Below are 21,493 nucleotides of genomic sequence, written 5' to 3'. Positions count from 1 at the left end.
CCGAGGTCCTGGAATCGAGGGCTGCCTCAGACTCCCTGCTAAGCAGGGACTCTCTCTCTGACAAATAAATAAATTTTTAGAACAAAGGATGTTCATGGATAATGTTCTGCACCAGTTTTGTTTTGTTTTTTTTAACTAATCTCTACACCCAACATGGGGCTCGAACTCATGGCCACAAGATGAAAAGCCACATGTTCTACCAACTGAGCCAGCCAGGCACCCACCTGTACCAATTTTTTTTTTTTCAAATTAAGTGTTAAAAAAAAAAAAGCACAGTAGCTGACACTCAGGAGGTGCTTCCATATTATTTATTAAATATGTGAATGAATGAGGTTGAAGAGATAAGCATATGCCAAATTATCATGGTTTTTGTAAGTTATGCTTAAGAGTGAATTTCTAGAGAAGTGGGGAAAAGCAAAAGAAGATCACTATAAAATCAATTTGTGCCCATTAGAGCTACAAAAACTTTAAAAATGTAACACCTAATGTAGGAAAAAATGAAAAACAACAGGAGATTTTTATATACTGTTACTAGGAGTATTACCTGGTCCAAAGAATTTGAAAAAATAATTTGCCATTATCTTACCTATGACCCACACATTCCTAATTACAGATTACAAATATAGTATTAAGAAGGCACCTGGGGGGCACAGTTGGTTGAGTGTCTGACTCTTGGATTCGGCTGAGATCATGATCTGAGTCGTGAGATCGAGCCTTGTGTTGGGCTCCATGCTCAGCATGGAATCTGCTTGGGACTCTCTCTCGTCTCCCTCTGCACCCCCCTCCCCCGTACTCTCTCTCTCTCTCTCAAATAAATAAATAAATCTTTAAAAATATATATATATAGGGGCTCCTGGGTGGCTCAGTCAGTTAAGTGTCCAACTATTGATTTCAGCTTAGGTCATGATCTCAGGGTTGTGAGATCAAGTCCTGCATAGGGTTCTGTGCTCAGTGGAAGTCTACTTGAGATTCTCTTCCTCTCCCTCTGCCCTCCCCCCGCTTGCACACCTGTGCTCGCTCTCTCGAATAAATAAATTTTAACACACACACATACATACGTATGTAATATTAGGCCCCAAAAAGCTAGCTAAAAAGGACTATATATTTTTTTTCACCTTAATAAAGCTCAAAAACAAGCAAAACAAATAATATACTGTTTAGGGTAAAATACATATATAATAACACTATGTAAAAAAAAAACACACAAAAATAGAATTCAGATAGTAGTTACCTATAAAGGCACTGGTTCTCAACCAGAGGTAATTTTGCTCCCCCAGGGGGCACTTGGTGGTATCTGGAGACGTTTCTGGTTGTCATGACTCACAGTATCTAGTGCACAGACGCTAGGGATGCTGCTAAACGTCCCATAATGTGTGAGACAGCACCCCCCCCCCATCACATCACTGCTATTTTGGACCAGGTTCTTCGTTCTGGACATCTGTCTTATACATTGTATCATGTTTACCAATCTTCTTCACAAAATCCTGGCTGTGACACATAAAAATGTCTTCAGACATTGCCAAAAGACCCCAGTGGAGGCAAGATCACCCACCCATTCAAACCACGGCTCTCAAAGGAGGCAGGGGATGAGAACAAGGAATAACAGACAGGTGGTTTCACCAGCATGGGTAATGTTTACAGCTGTTCAATTTGAGTTTTTCCAACTGGAATAGAGAGCCAAAGAAGGAAATTCCTTTGCAAAAGTCTCTGTTGATGTTTACCAACTGCAGTCTTCCACTGAGTTTAACTTTTCCTATGTATTAGCAGGCATCGAAGCCCACAAGATAGACATTACATTTCCATGCTTAGACCTCTTTCAGAGGAAAAAACAAAGGGGTGCCTGGGTAGTTCAGTCAGTTAAGCCTCTGCCTTTGGCTCAGGTCATGATCCCAGGGTCCTGGAATTGAGTCCCGCATCAGGCTCCCTGCTCAGCGGGGAGTCTGCTTCTCCCTCTGCCCCTCCCTCCACTTGGGCTCGCTCTCTCTCTCTCAAAAATAAATAAAAATTAAAAAAAAAAAAAAAAAGAAGAGAAAACAAAGATCGACCCCAAACTGGAGAGATCCAACTGTAAAACATTAGAATTCCAGGAGTCCTTGACAATATTACAGTATTATCTACCTGGGTAAACAGTACCCATCAGGAGATTATCAAGTTTTTGCTTGTTTCTGATTTGTTTTTGGTTTCAGGACTCAGACATAATGGTATGAAGAAACAAAACCAGAAGGCATTTTATCAGTCTCACCCTGGTGTCTTCGCTGATATAACCACACATGACCTTCTCATTCTTGACCCACAGCTCACCAGCCTGTGCCCTGAAAAGATATACACACAAGGGTTATTTCAAGTCTTAAAACACAAAGAAACAGGGATGAATTCAGGGTGGCTCACTGTACTCTGATACTTATCCCCAAATGACCTGCCCAGTTACAGATTTCCAGAGTGAATGCCCTGAACAGATTACACAACATAAAGAATTCTCTGAGTGGAGCGGAAGTGCCCTTTCTTCCTTTCTGCTGTAGGCTGGAGTGGCTGGTGTTGAGATGGGCAAGTTCATCAAACCCATGAAGGTGGTGCTGGTCCTGGTCAGACGCTACTCTGGATGCAAAGCGGTCATCATGAAGAACATTGATGATGGCACCTCAGACTGTCCCTACAGCCATGGCTGCAATTGACCGCTATCCCTGCAAAGTGACAGCTTCCATGGGCAAGAAGAAAATCGCCAAGAGGTCAAAGATCAAGTCTTTTGTGAAAGTTTATAATTGCCTCATGCCCACAGAGTCGCCTCATGCCCACAAGTTCCTCTGTGGATATCCCCTTGGACGAAACTGTCATCAATGAGGATGTCTTCAGAGACCCTGCTCTAAAACGCAAGGCCTGACAAAGGGCCAAGGTCAAGTTCGAGGTGAAGTACAAGATCAGCAAGAACAAGTGGTTCTTCCAGAAGCTGCAGTTTTAGACGTTTGTCATGAAAAATTAAAAAAAAAAAAAAAAGAATTCTCAGAGCGTATTAAATTTGTATGACAGTTCTTAATCTGGGAGACCATAGGAAATATGCAAGTCCCAGGAAGGGCTTCGGGAAATCCATGAATCCTCTGAAATCACGCAAAGTTTTCTGGGCAGAAAATTATAGTTTTTGTCAAATCTCAAAAGGGTACATGTCACAAAAATAGGAAGAACTGACAAACAATTTTGCTCATCCCAGCTTTGATATGATGAGTTTCAATGGAAACAAAATCCACCTTAATATCAGGATTAGAAGACAAGCAATCAGAAGACAGGGGACAGAGTCCCTTTTCAATGGACGCCATTCTGCTGAAAAATTTTCATGGCATCTTGGTATTGCACTTTGGGGGCTTAATGTCTTTTCCTCTGCAACTTATTAAGGGTGTAAAATGGACAGCACAGTTCAAAGAGCATGGCCTTCTGAGCTGACCAGACTTGAGTGGAACTAGTCTCGGCAGGAATCTCAGTCCTGAGTGTCCCTAAACTAGTTGAATGGCCGTGGGGAAATAACTCGGAGGCCCAGCACCTTTATCTTAAAAAAGGAAATAATGACATCCACTTTATAGAGCTGTTCGGAGAATTCAACCAGAGACTGTGGGGAAACGGTTCAAGACAGTGCTGGGATGGGCGGTGCCACAGTCAGAAGTACTAGTGGCTACTTATATTAGCAAGAACTGTAAAATGGTAAATATTAACATAAAATGCTATCCTGGAGAGGGACGCCTGGGTGGCTCATTCGGTTAAGCGTCTGCCTTCAACTCAGGTTACGATCTCAGGGTCTTGGGATCGAGTCCTGCGTCCGGCTCCCTGCTTATCAGGAGTCTGCTTTTCCCTCTCCTCCCTGCTCATGCTCTCTCTCGCTATCTCTGTCTGTCTCTCTCTCTCAAATAAATAAAATCTTTAAAAAAAAAAAATGCTATCCTGGAGAGAAAGGGGTAGCTGTTATCTGAGGACCTTGTAATCATCCCTCAACCAACCACTCAAGCCTGTCTTTCCTACCAACCCCAGCACAAATTCCTGCCTGGCCCTAAGCAATCAGTCCTCATAAAAAAGAAGAAAAGATAAAATCAAAGCAAGGAAAATGTTCTGTACCATGAGTCACAGCTCAGGCTACCTGAGAAACACTGGACAATCAGTCAGCCTTGCTGGCTCTCCCTCCTGTCTGTAAAAGAAGAAAGCTGGACCAAGCCTATGTTTTTTTAAATACGCTTCCCAACTCTGCTTTGACCAAAAGGGGTGTCTCTTGGTATTCCTTTGCCCATGCGCCTATGAGTGGACAACTGCAGCAAGCTTATCTGAGAAGGGACTTCTGTTTCTTTAACATAAGGAAGGATTCAATGTCCCATGATCTCTGAGTTCTATTAACAGAAAGCACTCTGCATACAGGCTACTAAATACCAGATTAACCAGACCTCTAAAATGAGCTTGTGTTACCACACTAACTCACCAACTTCTGCTAGTATGTATAGACAAAGTAGTGTTATAAAATTTGGGCTTAGATTGCAGCTCCTCTACTCCCCGTGGAGGTCAAGCCTCTATCTATCTATCTATCTATCTATCTATCTATCTATCTATCTATCTTTTTCCTTTCCTTTCTTTTTCTTTCTTTCTTTCAAGATTTATTTATTTATTTGACAGAGAGTGAGAGAGAGAGAGCGCACGTGCACAAGCAGGGGGAGCGGCAGGCAGAGGGACAGAGAGAAGCAGGTTCCCTGCTGAGCAAGGAGCCCAATGCAGGGCTTGATCCCAGGACCCCGCGATCATGACCTAGGCTGAAGGCAGACACTTAAACAACTGAGCCACCCAGGTGCCCCAAGCCACAATCATTCTGAGCCAGTTTTTTAAAAATCAGTAAATGTGATTAATAAGAACCCTGCCCCAACCATCTTCTACAGCTCTTGAGAAGATCCAATGAGATACATAGATGAGAGGACTTGGCAAACTATGAAACAGTTATCATTCCAACGTAAATGGTTCTTTATAGAACACACACACACACACACACACACACACACACACACAGAAAATGCAATCTTGACCTTTACTCCTAAACCTAAAATCTGCCCTTACCCAAACAGGAACTGAGAATGGCCCTGAGGTAGCTTCTCTTCTCTTTTCTGCTGGTTCAAGGGAAGAAAAACTGCCATTGACAGATGCAAACACAACATCCATTATCCCCCAGGACAAAGCCGAAGAGCACACATGGCTTCCTACAAGGGGCAGAATGGCACACTGCCAAGCCTTGAGGATGAAGGTGACCTGGGGGGCACTAGCCTTTGATTTATGTAGGAACTTGGGCAGGGCACTTTCCCTCCCTTTCCAATCGAGTGAGCTGTTGGGGATTGGTGATCTCCACTATCCTTTACAACTAAATTTCATCATTCTGTGAATGCAAAAAATAAATGCAAAGTATGGTCACTGTCATTTTATCTGTATAACACACCTTTGAACAACCTGAATGTCCCATAATGGCAGACAAGGTAAGTAAATTATGATGTATCCAGACCACAGAATATCATAGAACCATTAAAATCATGTTTACAAGGAGTTTTAACTTCACCACAAATGTTTATAAGCTTTTAAGTGGAAAAAAAGGATACAAAAGAGTACACAAAGTAACATCATCTATGTAAAAATACATGCATGTACATGTATGAATGAAAATTAAACATTGAGGGGTGCCTGACTCAGACGGTAAGGCATATGACTATTGATCTCTGGGTTGTGAGTTCAAGCCCCACTTTGGGCATGGAGATTACTTAATTAAAAATAAAAAAATAAAAGGGGCGCCTGGGTGGCACAGCGGTTGGGCGTCTGCCTTCGGCTCGGGGCGTGATCCCGGCGTTGTGGGATCGAGCCCCACATCAGGCTCCTCTGCTGTGAGCCTGCTTCTTCCTCTCCCACTCCCCCTGCTTGTGTTCCCTCTCTCGCTGGCTGTCTCTATCTCTGTCGAATAAATAAATAAATAAATCTTAAAAAAATAAAAAATAAAAAAATAAAAGAAAGAGAAGAGGGGCACCTGGGAGGCTCAGCCAGTTAAGCATCTGCCTTCGGCTCAGGTCCTGATCTCAGGGTCCTGGGATAGAGCCCTGCATCAGGCTCCCTGCTCAGTGGGGAGTCTGCTTCTCTCTCTGCTTCTCCCTCTGCCCCTCACTCCTGCTCTCTCTCTCAAATAAATAAATCTTTTTAAAAAAGAAAAAAAGAAAGAAAAAAAAGAAAAGACTGAAAGGTCACACTAAAATTTAATAGTAGTTATGTGTACATAGTTGGTTTATATTCCACTGTAAGTTTTCTTCTTCTTTTTTTTTTTTTTAATATTTCATTTATTTATTTATTTGAGAGAGAAAGCGTGACCACAAGCATGGGGAGGGGGCAGAGGGAAAAGGAGAAGAGACTCCCTGCTGAGCTGGGAGCCTGATATGGGGCTCAATCCCAGAACCCTGGGATCAGGGCCTGAGCTGAAGGCAGAAGCTTAACTGACTGAGAGACCCAGGCACCCCAAGTTTCTTCTTTATACTCTCTGTATTACCCAAATTTTCTAGAATAATTTTTTTTCAAATTATGAAAACAAAGTTTTCAGGGTTTTTTTTTTTTTTTTTTGACAGTATATAAAATCATGTATACTATATGGTATCAAGCCAAAAGGTAGGGAGAGGAAGACAGAATATTTTGGCAGAACGGCATCAAAATGTTAATAGTAGTTGATTCTGGGTAGTAATATTATGTTTCTTTTTCCTGCTGCTTTATTCATTTTCTCAAACTGTCTACACTGAGCAAGTACTAGATATAAAAATACTTAGCATATGCCTGATATCTAGCATGTGAAAAACAAGTGGTACTTAGTACTAATTCTACAGTTAAGAAAGACATTCTAAGAGAATGGCCACCACAGAATCAGACTCAAGTCAGAGAAGATCCCAGAAGATCCTCCACAGTACAGCAGACCTAGCAGGGTAACACCCAACAAGGGGCTTTAACTGTGACTGGTTAGACTGGCAGACACTGGTCTGTCTGCTTCTGGACAGCTGAGAAGTCAAGGCCAGAAATTATTCAGTGTTGCTCCCTCTGGAGTGCGAGTTAGAAAAAACAAATTTTTTTTTAAATAAAAAAAGAAACCTTAGCTAGTCAGCAGTCCCAAAACTATCTGGAAAAATGAGATCTCTTCATGATTAAATCAAACAGACTAGGTTTCTAAGTCCCATATTTTTAAAAAAGCAAAACACTAATTTTTAAGAGATAGGATTTTAGTGCAATATTTTTCTTTTAAAATTTTCTTTAATTTTTTTAAAAATACCAATTGTAGGGTTTAATATTTTGAAGACTACATTGGGAATTTAGAGAAAATCAAAATGTTTACCGTTGAAGGAAAAATGATGCTTCAAAGGCAAGGTCTCAAGGTAATGAAACTATCTCATATGTCCTTAAGTATTAACTAAATCTTTTGTTATGTGAGGCCCAAAGTATCTTTTTTTTTTTTTTTTTAAGATTTTATTTATTTATTCGACAGAGATAGAGACAGCCAACGAGAGAGGGAACACAAGCAGGGGGAGTGGGAGAAGAAGAAGCAGGCTCCCAGTGGAGGAGCCTGATGTGGGGCTCGATCCCACAACGCAGGGATCACGCCCTGAGCCGAAGGCAGACGCTTAACCGCTGTGCCACCCAGGCGCCCATTTTTTTTCTTTTTTTAATTTGCATGCCTCCTTGTAAGAAAGAAAGTGACTTTTTTAAGTTTTATTTATTTGAGAGAGAGAGAGACAGCACAAGTAGAGGGGCAGAGAGAAGCAGACTCCCCGCTGAGCAGGGATTCCCCCCCCCCAGCACGTGGGGCTCGATCCCAGGACCCCAAGACCATGACCCAACCCAAAGGCAGACACCCAACCAACTGAGCCACCCTGGAACCCCAGAAAGTAACTTTTGATTCAGTGTAGGAAGACTATAAGTCTTCTGGAGAAATAGTAGAAGACTGTGGTTTACATTTAACCATGAATGAGCAAAATATTAGGACAGATCTTTAAAAGTCTAAACCTGACATTATGTCAGGGTTTTCATTTCTGTATCTGGCACCATGTGGATATGGGCAATTGCACAGAAAAACAAGAAATTTAAGAATGAAAGGTATCTGAGTGGGTTTCTAAATCAGGGCTCAGCTAACTATAGCCTGCTGGCCAAATCCAACCCACCTCCTATATTTATGTGGCTCACAACTAAGAATGGATTTTATATTTTTAAATGTTGAAAAAACCCCAAAATAACAAAAAAAATTGCAAAACAGACCTGAGACCCATGTGGCCCAAAGTGTAAACTATTTACTCTCTGGTCCTTTACAGAAAAAGATTCTAAACCAACCATTTCATTTTGCAGAGAAGTAGACTCCGAGTCTCCCTAACCTGCCCAACATCACCCCCGCTAATCACCGGCAGTGCACAAGTAGATTATAGGTTTCCTGACTCCTGGCCCACCACCTCGGAGAGACTAAGTTGTACTGGAAAGCATGAATCTAGGTTGCATTTCTTGTTTTGCTCAAGGCTTAGTCACTTCTTGGGCTGTGCTTTAAAATCTTTTACTAAGATTTCTCAAAGAATCTTGACCCTCCAACTTTTAAACCATCCCATTTTGTGGGGAAAAAAATTAATCCTTTATTCTTTCTTTACTTTAGGATCAGTAGTTCAGACTAACCAATTAGCCCTAGCCGATTATGAAATGTTCTTTACAGAAAGGATTCTGGGGGTGCCTGATGGCTCAGCAGTTAGGTGTCTGCCCTTGGCTCAGGTCATGATTCCAGAGTCCTGGGACTGAGTCCCGCATCAGGCTCCCTGCTCAGCGGGGAGTCTGCTTCTTCCCCTTCCTCTCCCTCTGTATGCTTATGTGCACACGCATTCTCTCCCTCTTTCTCAAATAAATAAATAAATAAATAAATCGTTTGAAAGAAAGAAAGAAAGAAAGAAAGAAAGAAAGAAAGAAAGAAAGAAAGAGGGAGGGAGGGAGGGAGGGAGGAAGGAAGGAAGGAAGGAAGGAAGGAAGGAAGAAAGAAAGAAAGAAAGAAAGAAAGAAAGAAAGAAAGAAAGAAAGAATGAATTCTGGCTAAATAAAGGTAGGAGAAATGACTGAATTAGAAAATCACCACCTTGCAACAATCATTAATGGGTGAAACCATTAGGTGGAAAGTTGATGGGGAACTTCATAATGGAGGACCAGACTACCTCACTGGAACCCACTGGTCAATCCTAGCGCCATTAAAAGTGAGTCAACCGGGGGCGCCTGGGTGGCTCAGTTGGTTGAGTGTCCAACTATTTTTTTTTTTAGATTTTTATCTATTTATTTGACAGAGATAGAGACAGCCAGCGAGAGAAGGAACACAAGCAGGGGGAGTGGGAGAGGAGGAAGTAGGCTCCCAGCGGAGAAGCCCGATGCAGGGGTCGATCCCAGCACTCTGGGATCACGCCCTGAACCGAAGGCAGACACTTAACGACTGAGCCACTGAGGCGCCCCTGAGTGTCCGACTCTTGATTCTGGCTCAGGTCATGGTCTCAGGGTCCTGGGATCTAGCCCCACTTTGGGCTCTATGCTCAGCAGGGAGTCGACTTGAGATTCTCTCTCTCCCTCTCCCTCTGCCCCCAGTCACTTGTGTGTGAGCTCTCTCTCTAAAATAAATAAATAAAATCTTAAAAAAAAAAAAAAAAGGTGAATCAACCAGATGTAAATGTGCTTGTGTTACACATAATAAATTTCAGGAAAGAAACCATTTCTTCTAAGGAAAAGGATTTGTTTTTCATTATACATGTTTTTGCAATGTTTGAAGGCTTTACTCTGTGGACATTGTGCTTTTCGAATTAAAGGGCTTTCAAAAAGTCCCTTCTCTCTTCTTTACAAACTGAAATTTAGGAATCATTTTAATAAATCAAGGGCAGTACAATATGGTTAAAAAGGCAGCAAATCAGGAACGACTGGGCTAGTCATTTTGTATCTCCAAGTATGTTTCTTACTCTGTGAAACGAGAAGGTTTGATTAAATACATTCATCTAAGGCTTCTTCTAGTTCTAAAATTATGAGGTTATACCTCCTTTGTTACAGAATACCGTGATGTGCCTTCAGCAACTTCCACTCATCTTAAAACTACTATGGTGCATTGGGGGATTTTTTTGGTTTGTTGTAGCAACAACAATCTAACCTTTCATTTATTTATTTTTTACAATCTAACCCTTTAAGCTATTGTGTATTTTATTATATGGGTATCCACATGCCTCAAATGCCGAATGTAGCCCACTAGATCCTACTCCCAGGTATTAGCTGATAAGTCAAGAGTGATGTAGTATCTACCTGATGCCAGCAAATTCCACCTTCTGAGTGATATAGGCACATGTGCTGACCTAAGGAAGAAATAGAGAGACAGAGAGAGAGAAAATGAGATTCAACAACACATCAAGGCCATAAAAGGTCACAAAGAAAGCCTCCTGCCTTTCTAATTTCTTCTAACAAACCAAGGTTCAATTAACAAGGGAGTAATAGATTTACCCCATAGGCAAACCTGCTGGGGCAGGTATAACAGTGGGTTCTTAGGAGTGTGATGAGTACAGACAATAAAAGACCAGGTGGAAAATAAGTGCCCAGCTTCACTAACACGCTTATCTCCACATACCTTTGCGTACATATCTGTATTTACATACTCATTTAATTACACAACATTTATTTCTCATTTTAGCTCTCATTTTATAGAATGGAACCCTCCCCCATCCAATAAAAAATGAGCAAACATATTTTTCTCCTGAAAATATTCACAGTATGGAAATTCTACCTATAATTTGTTGCTTCATGATGCTCAAAATGCCCAGTAAGAAAAATTTTCAGTACCAGCTCACAATGAACTGATCATTTTAAATGGAAAATGTTAATTCAAAATAAAGCAGGAAAATGGGAAGAGGGTACGGAAAAAGCAGTCTAACTGGGAAGCGACAAGATCTGGGTTTAAGCCCGGTGTCGACCAGTGACTATAGTTTTTTAGTCTTGGGTAATCGTTTATCCTCTCAATCTCAATTTTCACATCTATAAATGAAAGGTAATAAATACCTGTCCATGGGGAAGTGACATGAACATGTGAAAGCTAAAGTTCCATTCAAATGTAAAATAACAGTATAATTTCCCATTCGAACCAAAAATGTGGAGTAAAAATCTATAAACAAGCAAAACAAGACTCAAAAAAACAAGAGAGAATGGAAGAAGATACACAAAGGGTTTACAACAATTATCTGTGATGACGGAATTAGAAATGATTCTATACCCTTCTCCCTACTAAATCTCTACAAGGAAAATAATTATTTAATATAACAAGAAAAGTAACAGACTTTTTTTTTTTTTAATCACATCTTACCAAACTTTTCTTTAATCGCCACATATCCCCACGGCCAATATATTGATCCTTAAAGGTTAATTCCACTAGGTCAAGGGTCACATCCTAAAAGGAGTAATCAAATATATCTCTCTGCATTACTCTGCCACACTTCATCTGAAGATAATGCACACTGAGCATGGAGAAACCTCTTAGCAAACAAGAAAACTACTGGAAGAACATTTGATAACAGAATACTGACACACAGTATTTCACGCTGCCAGAAAAGGCTTTTGAGTACAGATGATCAGACTACAACAGATGCTACAGCAGCTGGATCATGACTAAGTGCAAAGAGTAACCAAAGGAATAATTCTCTGTTTAGTCTTCATTCTGGCACATACACAGGACATTGAGCTCTGTGCTTTATTTCCCTAGATAATGTCAATGATATCTCTTAGATAATGCTTTTTACCTATTATAGCACCATTTCTCATTTCAGAAAAAAAAAAAAATGAGAACAGCTGGAGAAATTATAGTATTTTAATAGGAAATTTTACATTGAGCTTAACACATACCTATATATACAGAACCTTTTTAGGAGAACTTTTAAAAAAGGGTGAGGGCTTTAAATGCAACCTGTATAATAATACCTATAATCAAAGTGACCTATATGTGACCACATATTTAGTAGTCCAACACTATACTTAAGTAACTCACTACTTCCTTAGAGACCTAACCTTTCAGGAAGGGTTGTAATCATTCCCAAAAGATAGTCCAGTCCAGAACGAAGACATACCTTAGGGTCTACAACATTCACATAAACATCTTGATAAGGTCGCAGCCGGAACACTTGAGTCACAGTCTGGTCCACACTAATAGTTTCTGAAACAGAAGAAATCTGGATCAGTAACATATTCTGAAAAAGCAGGTAAATATATTCTAAAATATAAATAGTCATTTGACAAGAAACACAAATGATCCTTGGCCATCGGTAAGAAACATTCTCTGCCTTCCAGCATCTTAAAGCTTAGAATGCTCTACTTTTTTAGGTGAAACAAGCATGTGAAATAATACCTAAGCCTTCAGCAATTAAAAAAATGAGAGACAGAAATGGGGGGGGTATAAAGAAATTAAGGAGCAACATAAAAAAATTCAAAGAACTGTGAAAATTCAGGAGAGGAAGGAGACCATTTTTAGTTTAGAATGAAAGTAGCTGAGGTAGTTAAGGGAGAAACAAACTTTCCAATGAGCCCTTACATCTTGTAAGTAAGAAACATACCAGATGGCAGGAGATGGGGTGGTGAGGGTAAGGAGGAAATTCTTAGGATTTGGGTTTTATAAAATGCTTCCACATCATACTGAATTATAAAAGTAGTGGACAGCACAATCCTTTAGAGCAAATCAGAATTTTTTTAAAGTACTATTTAAGGAATTACCTTATTTGCTATCAATTAACATTCTGGTTCCTTAAACAGCATGATACACTCATTAGAGGAAAAAAGAAAGGATCGGATCCAGAATGAGTAAGAATGGCTGCTCTGGCTTCTCCACTTACTGACGTCAAGCAAGCCAATTCACCTCAGTGAGACTAAGCTCCCTCCCTCAATCAAGAGTTGTGTGGGAAGATAAAAAGAGACATTACAAAAAGCTCCCAGTATGGTGCCTTGCATTTGTGACAGGTAATCATCAATATGTTTCTTCATCCTCCCTCACCCAGAGTAGGCACTTAACAAACATCTTGTGAAAAAATACAATATTTAGGAAAGCGTGCTTTGCCAACATTTTTTTTCTGAGTTAAGTATAAAGCTTCACCTAGTCAGGTTAACTTTCCTCCTGACAATAAACATGGTTTCTTCAGTGCCCTCAGGATGCTGACAAATGAGATTCCTTGGCAGTTTTGATCTGACAATTTTTTTAGGGGAACACATTTTGACAAGGAAAGAACTACTATGCCCTCATTCCCTGAGATTATGAAGAGACATTCCTTACAGTTTGTGGAACAGTTTCTCTAAGTGCAAAAATAAAAACCTTAGTGAAGAGAGATGGAATTCTTACCTTTCTGTAGATCTTCCTTAAGTGACTTGACCTGCAAAAGCAGAGGGCTGGGGGAGAAAGCAACAAAGAGATGGGATGCTGTAATTAACCAGCTTTCTTCACCCCCTACAAAAGGCAAACAGATCCCTCTGGATATATTGTAACCTACCGCACAACAAGGCGAGGGAAGTTCTCTTAGAAACAAAGAAACTCTGCACTTGCCCTCCAGGAAATAGCTAAATGTTACACAATTTTTCACAGAGTTGTCATCTTGACTTTAAAAAAAACAAAAAGAATAGACTACTTTTTAGATTATTGATTTATCAAATCCTGAGGGCAGGAACAGTTTTATGTAAAGGCTATGGCTGTCTTGCCCTGCCCTGCAAGTCCCTTAAACAAAATATTTGGAAACAGTAGGCTGCCCAGTTAGTTCCCCTGATCCTAATGAGATGTTTACCTGTATTCATCATTGGGGTGAGCAATCTCCACAATGTCTCCAAGCTTGATGTGAGGAAACACTTTAGGGTTCATGACTAGCTCATCATCTGAAAGACAATTCAGCAATCTCAAGCAGAAAACAGACTCACTTGGGCGACAGGCTGTGGTATACATTCTCATGTCGGGTGCTCATGACCTCATTAGGTTAGTATTACTACCCCAAATTGAAGATGAGGTTCCATTTTAAATTGCAATACAGAGGAACTAAAGGATTCACACAAATAAAGCTAGTGAGTAACTGAGTTGGGCAGTGTTGGGGACCTTTGTCTTCAGAGCCCAACCTCTTTCTACTACCACCCCACTGACCCCAGGGAAAAAGCAGCCCTTGCTCTCTGGAACTTAAACCTCTGGGATTAACATTTTACTCCCTCGAATTATCACACACCTGGCATACAGCAGGAACAAAACAGACTGAGTCCCACAAATGCAGCACAATCCCTGATATTTATACAGTGTTCAAAGAATTTCCAAAAATACTGCCCTAATGTGATCCTCACAGTAAATCTTTGGATCTAACAGAAGTGAAGAAATGACCTAGGTGATAAAGTGAATTGCCTAAGGCTAAACAGCTAATAACAGCACAGCCAGGACTGATTACTAGCTCAGGGTTCCTTCCGCCTAAAGCCCACCACCTCTCCTATGTCATAAACAAACAAACCCGACAAGCCAAGTAAAATGCCCTAGATTTTGGATGGCAGCACTTGATCAGGGAAAAACTTTGGATACCAGTTCACATTAGGGTCCAATGAGACTCTTAAAATATAGGGAGGACATAGTTTCATATGTTTATCTACCTCCCACCCCCAACCTCACTGAGGGTGGGGAGAACTCTTTTATATATAACAAACTCAGAACCATAAAGAGGGAGTGATTTTTTTTTTTTGTTTTAATTTTGAGGGAAAGACACGAACTTTAATTATGCTAAAACCATGACAAATAAGTATATCTAAATTTCAAATATAATCAGACCCAACAAAAATTCAGCCTAGGAAAGCAAAGCACTGGGTTAATCCCAAACTTTATTTGGTATATTGCTTCCATAGGCAGTTTTATGCCAAATCCTCTATGATGCCTTCCCCTAACTTCCATAGTCTGAATTAAACTCCCTGAGCACAAATTCCACTGTTTCATTTTACCATTTCCTTTTTGCATATCTGTCTCACCAAGCTAAAAGTTCCTCAGGGACAAGGGACATTGTCATATTCATAACCTTTATGTTTAGCACAGATATGCACCTAATTTTGTTTGATGTGTTTTTATTTATAGTCCTGCAGGAGACAGGGTATAGCACCTAGCTGTCTTTGTTTTATACACATGAAAAAGTAGACTCATATACATTATATATACACTGTATATACTATAACTTTGTATCCTTCAGTCTGTCAAAAGTTATTTCTATTGTCTACTCAGTTTAACCCCACAAATGTTCAGGCAGCATCAACCACATACAATTTCTAGTATTAACAACAGACTGTGCATTTTACCAGAAATTGTGTTTTAAATACAGCAATGCCTGGTATATCCTTGTCCTGGTAATTATAAAGGTTACATTACTGAGCGGCACTGAGCCTGGAACTCTACTAAATACATACAACATTTTACTCAATCTTCACAAACTTTATGGTATCAAAACTAGTGTTTTCCCTTTTGGGGAGTCCTTGCCCTTAGGAGGATTACACGTATACAAGAGCAAATGCATAGTAAAATACAATTTTAAAAAGACTCATTGTGTTGTTAATTCCAATTTCTGAAGCAAGTAAGGATGTTGGGACAAAAAGGAAAACTACTTTACAAAAAAAAAAAAAAATCGTATTACTAACCGCCATCCTATTCTGATTTATAGACTCAAGGTGCTAAGAAAAACAAAGAAACTGTTCTAATGTGCTTGAAGTTGTAGATAAGGTAAACTAGAGGCTTGCCTGAGGTCACAGGGAAAGTTAGAAGCAGAGCTGAAAAATCTGGTTTAGTACAGAACAGTATGCTTTGTCCTGCCCCTCCTCACTATGCCTCCGAGCCTGGAAAGGTTCATGCTTTGATCATACATATCTAATGTGTATCTACTACTGCTCTCATTTAATGTAAGTTTCTTTTATCTGCCAAACCAGTGCAGACTTGGATTCTATAAGACGTATGCAATAAATATGTAATATAAAATACAAATAAATGAAGGGTAGTAGACTGACAACATTCACAATGTTCCTTAAAAGTCAGAATACAAATGCTTTTAGCAGGGGCCTGTGCTCTCTGGTGCTACTGCCCTCCCTGTAACTATATTATACTTGCCGCTTCACTCACTTAAGTTGCCTCCAGCCTCTGTTATCACGTGAGTCAGTGTGTCATTTTCAAGGCACTGGACACACCAAAAACCTCAGCCAACTTACACAACCCCCGAAGACCAATCAATACTGACCACTGCCCCCAAAGCCCTTCTTGTGGATGACGAGTTTGTAGACCTTTGTTGTTCTCATTTTGTACTGTTGTTTCCTTCAGCTGATCCAAGCTTGGGGGAGAGAAGTCATCTTGCCTCTCTGCCACTGAAACACAAAAAGGCTAGAATGTCAGACTTTTCCTTTCAACTGCTCTTTGATTTTAGGCCACTGAATATACTGGTATTGTTCAGAGGAGAGGTGGCACCAAGCCTTGGATGAAATCGCTCCTCCAATTACAAGGAGGGTTAGAGGACAAAACAGAATCTGGGAATTAAGGGGAATTCGGGCCAGGGTCTAGTCTAACCTCCAAGAAGATATTCTATCACACCCTAAAGGGAAAACCTGTAGTGAACTTGGATGAAATCGCTCCTCCAATTACAAGGAGGGTTAGAGGACAAAACAGAATCTGGGAATTAAGGGGAATTCGGGCCAGGGTCTAGTCTAACCTCCAAGAATATATTCTATCACACCCTAAAGGGAAAACCTGTAGTGAACTTGGATGAAATCGCTCCTCCAATTACAAGGAGGGTTAGAGGACAAAACAGAATCTGGGAATTAAGGGGAATTCGGGCCAGGGTCTAGTCTAACCTCCAAGAAGATATTCTATCACACCCTAAAGGGAAAACCTGTAGTGAACTGGGTACTCACTACGTTGTCTCTAAAACAATAACACCCAAATACTAAAGAGATCTTGAAAGAGGTGCGCACTCATTTTGTAGATGAAGAAGGGGTGGGCCAGAGCGAGGGACTTGCCCAAGGTCACTCAGACACTGAGACACTCTCACCATTCACGTTTCGCGGTCAGTGTCCTGGGCAAGGAGAGGATAAACAGGAGGAAGGCAGGGCTTCGTTCCCTCAATGTCCATCTATGCAAACTCTCAGCGGCTCCTCCTCCCCACCCTCATTCCGCAGCTGCGGCCACTAAAGCTCAGAGAAGCAAGGAGACTTGTCTAAGATCACACAGCAGGATGGGGAGTGGGGTCAGGACTCGAACCTGGGCCACCACCCCCTCCCTCAGACTCCACAAGCCCGGGCCCGGCGAGCAACCCCACTCACCCGCAGCTCCGGAGCCCCTTCCCTCCTCAGGCCGGGGCTCCGAGGGCCGGACCCTCCCAAGGTCCCCCGCGCCTCCTCTGGACGCCCCGCCTACGCCCCCACAGCCCCTGTGGCTTCCGTACCCAAGCTCAAGGTTCCTGTCCGCCCGCCCGGCCCCCAGAGCACTCACCTGAGAACCCGCGCAGCTCCGGTGGCTCCGCCCCGGGGACCCGCCCCCTTCCCGCCCACACGCCCCGGGCCGCTCTGGCCCGGCCTCCGCCTCATCTCGGTGTCCGCGCCACTTCCCCATCCGGGGCTCCCGCCAGGGGCGGGGCGTCGCGTGTGGCCTTTATCTCTGGCTGTCCGCTACGTTTACCGCTCGCTGGCCTGACGGCAGCGTGCCCCAGAAAGGAAATCCTTTTCCTCCCAGACATTCTCAGACAGATCCAGGCCCAAGAGCTTCGTTTCCCATTTAGTGATTCCCCAACAGGGCAAACTCAGGCGAATCTCCCCGGATCTGTAAACGGTGTTGTGGACCTTTGCCTGGCCTCACGGGGCTACCGAGAAGCACAAAATAGTTTTACAAAATAGGAGAACTTTTGTAAAATGCAAAGGGCTTAGCACTTGCGACTTAGTGCGATGGACCCTGCTGGGAAGTATTCACTTTGGGGTGTGGTTTTCAAATCCCTGGAAACCCCAAATGAATTCCGTGCCTCCCTGGTTATTAGTAATAGACCATAACTTTCACAGACATCCTTATGAAATGGTCACATCCCTATTATGTGGCAGGTACTAGTGTATTTCACAGACACGTAAACAGGCAGGGGAAATAGAACTCCTCAGAAGGAAGCAAGGATGGACCCTGACCCAGTCGAGTCCGACATGGCTCTGAAGGCTGAGCTTTTAACCAGCGTCCTCCTCACACCCAGGAGCTTAGCCTAAGCCCGTCAGGACATCTTTCTGTTCTCAAGAAGAAACTGAGAGCTGTGTGGGCTGTGCCAGAAACTCGCCAAGGGCTCCTGACAAGTTGCCAGCTCCGTCTAATTGACTTACGGTTTTTGGAAATTTCATGAATGTTTAAAGAAAAAACGTCGCATACCACAAAGGAGACGGGAGTAGGCGAATGCGGGGGAGGGGGGGGCGTGAAGACGAGAGCTTCCTTAAGCACCCATACATCCACACTTCCACTTCAGGATTCGGAAGTTAAAGAACTATAAAATAATTGTAATTTTTTATGTAAGTAAAAACATGTAATCAAGGGGACTGAAACAGTTGCAAAAACTTTCAGGGATAAAATGTTAACTTATTATAAAAGACTTTAATGTTGCTAATTCAGGGGACACATTCAGATTCCCCCTGACTGTTTTGTTAGCAGCAGTGGCTGGTGGGAAATCTTTTCATCCCAGAAGGGCTAATGGGATTCTCTCTCCCTGGCCCTCTATCTCTTGAGAGAAGTCCATAATTGGTGTCCTATCTTAGAATTGCAAATATTTCACTTTTTCATTTAGCAAAAACTTGTTTAAAAAAAAAAAACCTTGACAGGGGCGCCTGGGTCGATTAAGCGTCTGCCTTCGGTTCAGGTCATGATCCTAGGGTCCTGGGATCCAGACCCTCATCAGACTCTCTGCTCAGTGGGGAGCCTGCTTCTCCCTCTCCCTCTGCCTGCTGCTCTGCCCACTTGTGCGCTCTCTCTCTCTTTGTCAAATAAGCAAATAAAATCTTAAAAAAAAAAAAACTTGATAGGTTTTGAGCCTTTAAAAATTTGTCAAAGCCTAGTTAAGGTTAGGGAAGGCTGGAGCAGTTAGCTCCTGGACTGGGGATCTAGTGTAGGGGATCCTTGATTCTAAGATCACTGTGCTACAACACCTGCACCATAGTCTGTTTTTGGCGGTGTGGCTTTGCACCAAATTCTTCTCCTTTCTTGATTTTCTCCATTGTCAGATGGAAATAAGAAATACATGTATTTCCTTGTTCGAAGGTGTTTGAGGACCAAATGAAATGAGGGACATGTTACATTAGGTCTTTCAAATTAAAAGAATTTAAAATGCTATATATAAATGCGGAGTATTATTGACAAGCATGGAATTGATTAGAAAACTGGCTCTCCTTGACTTCCAGGGGATTCAATGATATATATATGCTGCTTCTTTTAGACCTCTTTGTGCCTAATACAGAGCTAGAAGCAGAATTGGGAATAGGGTGAGGTGGGTAAGGCTAGTGAGACACTTGCCTTAGGGCATACAATGTTAAGGAGGTGTCAAAGAAGCTCAGGGAACAAGATAAATAATATTTAATATAATTTTCAAAATAAAAATTAATACGAAAATCCACTATTAACAAAATATCACATTTTAAAATAAAGACAAGATGAGGGACCTGGGTGGCTCAGTCAGTTGGACGTCCAACTGACTTCAGTTCAGGTCATGATCTCAGGGTCATGGGATTGAGCCCTGAGTCAAGCTCCACACTCACCGGGGAGTCTACTTGAGGATTTTCTCTCCCTTTCCCTCTGCCCCTCTCCCCATAAATAAATAAATAAGTAAATAAATAAATATTTTAAAATAAAATAAAGACAAGATCAATAGTGGTGCTGGACAGTCATGCTAGAGCCTGAGGCAAAAAGACAAACTAGTAATACTGGGTGGGTTTCTCAGTTCCCCTTCTACAGGAAGGGGTAGGTGCTTGAGAAAGTACTCGACAATGTGGATACTGTAAAGGTAGAAATGTTTTAAAGTGAATTTCTAGTTAAATAATCCCAAAACCAACTGTAGTAGCCTGTGTATGAATTGTACACATATACAGATGATCTATGCACTCACAGGCTGTAAAATAATAGGTTTGGCATTCGGGTTTATGTATCTCCAGCCCTGACCCAAAGTGGGAAAACCACTGTCTTGACCAAAATGGTCCACATGTTGACTGGCTCAAAGTTATCCTGATCAGAGAAGAGAGAATTAAAATCTCCCATAAACCTCTAAGCCTCCAGTTCTATAGTCAGCCAGGTTGATAAGGTCCAAAAAGCAACAGCTTTCTGTATTTAATACAAGGCTGTGTGATTTGGATCAAGTGGACTCCATTCTCGGAAATTCCTTAATTCCCCTCCCCCCCTTCTAAATTTTTTTTAAATTTTTCTGAGAGCGTGAGCAAGCAGGAGGAAGGGGCAGAGGGAGAGGGAAAGAATCTCAAGCAGATTCCCCATCAAGCACAGAGCCCCACATGGGGCTCGACACAGGCTCGATGCCACGGCCCTGAGATCATGACCCTGAGCTCATGACCTGAGCCAAAATCAAGAGTTGGACACTTAATTGACTGAGCCACAAAGGCACCCCTTTGATTACCTTTTGAATAAACTTTCTTTCCTTCCTTCAAATGTCTGTTGAACGTTTACTTGTGGCCCAGGCCATGCTATGTGCTGACCACAGAATGATGAACAAGCATAGGAAGGGACAGATGATGAACGAATCAATAAATAGATGCAACGTGGCAATTTCAGCCAGTGTTTAAGCCTTGAAGAAATTAAAACAAGATGCCTTGCAGGACTGGAGGCAGAGGTGCCTTTAGATTTAGTGGTCAGTGTGATTAGAAGTGGGGGGGGGCACCTGGATGGCTCAGTCAATTGTCTGACTTCGGCTCAGGTCCTGACGGGTTCGAGCCCTGCATTGGGCTCCTTTCTCAGCAGGGAGGCTGCTTATCCCTCTCCCTCCCCCTGCAGCTCCCCCTGCTTGTTCTCTCTCTCTCTCTCTCTCTCTCAAATAAATAAATAAATAAAATCTAAAAGAAAAGAAAATAATAAGGAGCAGGGGCCTAACATGACCTAACACACTGGTTCAAGTTATAAAAAGATCTCCTGGGCTGCCGGAGAGAATCCCCTAGAATTGCAGCCGATAAGGCCAGGAAAATAGTGGACTGGACCAGGGTAGCAGCAGTGGAGACAATGGGCCCAATCGGAGCTGGAGCAAAAGGTGTGTTCCCCTTTAAGAAGCCGGGCCGCAGGGGCGGGGCAGAGGGCTGTTAGGGCCGGCCCACGGCCGGAGGCCTGACGCGGGAAGAGCCTCCCCTAGGATTGCGCGCGCGCCATGCGGGGGCGGGACGTGGGTGAGCCCGCATGGCTGGCTCGGGCCCCGGATGAGGAAGTGCGGGGGGGGGGGGGAGCGAAGAGGAAGAAAAC

At 42.2% G+C, this 21,493-nt stretch overlaps 1 protein-coding gene and 1 pseudogene across 13 annotated transcripts in view; one reads left to right on the top strand and one right to left on the bottom strand.

Moving 5' to 3' along the window:
* The window catches only part of DEPDC5 (DEP domain containing 5, GATOR1 subcomplex subunit), a 120,482-nt gene extending 102,913 nt beyond the window's left edge, over window positions 1-17,569 (bottom strand). For 9 of the 13 annotated variants that reach the window (XR_006778444.2, XM_045791435.2, XM_045791434.2 and 6 more), the window contains exons 1-8: window positions 17,076-17,340; window positions 16,272-16,395; window positions 13,821-13,908; window positions 13,385-13,431; window positions 12,126-12,211; window positions 11,369-11,452; window positions 10,321-10,370; window positions 2,243-2,312 (exon numbers count right to left, since the gene is read on the bottom strand). Coding sequence is in view for 12 of the 13 variants with exons in the window: in XM_045791435.2 (XP_045647391.1) it covers window positions 2,243-2,312; window positions 10,321-10,370; window positions 11,369-11,452; window positions 12,126-12,211; window positions 13,385-13,431; window positions 13,821-13,908; window positions 16,272-16,329 (483 nt within the window). In the remaining variant the exon portion in view is untranslated. The other 4 variants (XM_087857247.1, XM_045791430.2, XM_045791431.2 and 1 more) reach the window with 4 other exon arrangements.
* On the top strand, window positions 2,541-2,956 carry LOC123788195 (large ribosomal subunit protein eL27 pseudogene; annotated as a pseudogene).
* Window positions 17,570-21,493: the final 3,924 nt, after the last annotated feature.

Source organism: Ursus americanus, chromosome 30 (assembly GCF_024610735.1).
Source record: "Ursus americanus isolate L20-20 chromosome 30, mUrsAme1.1.p, whole genome shotgun sequence".
Lineage (NCBI taxonomy): Eukaryota > Metazoa > Chordata > Mammalia > Carnivora > Ursidae > Ursus > Ursus americanus.
The sequence above is the reverse complement of the archived record's forward strand: the minus strand, read 5'-3'. Positions and strand labels throughout refer to the sequence as shown.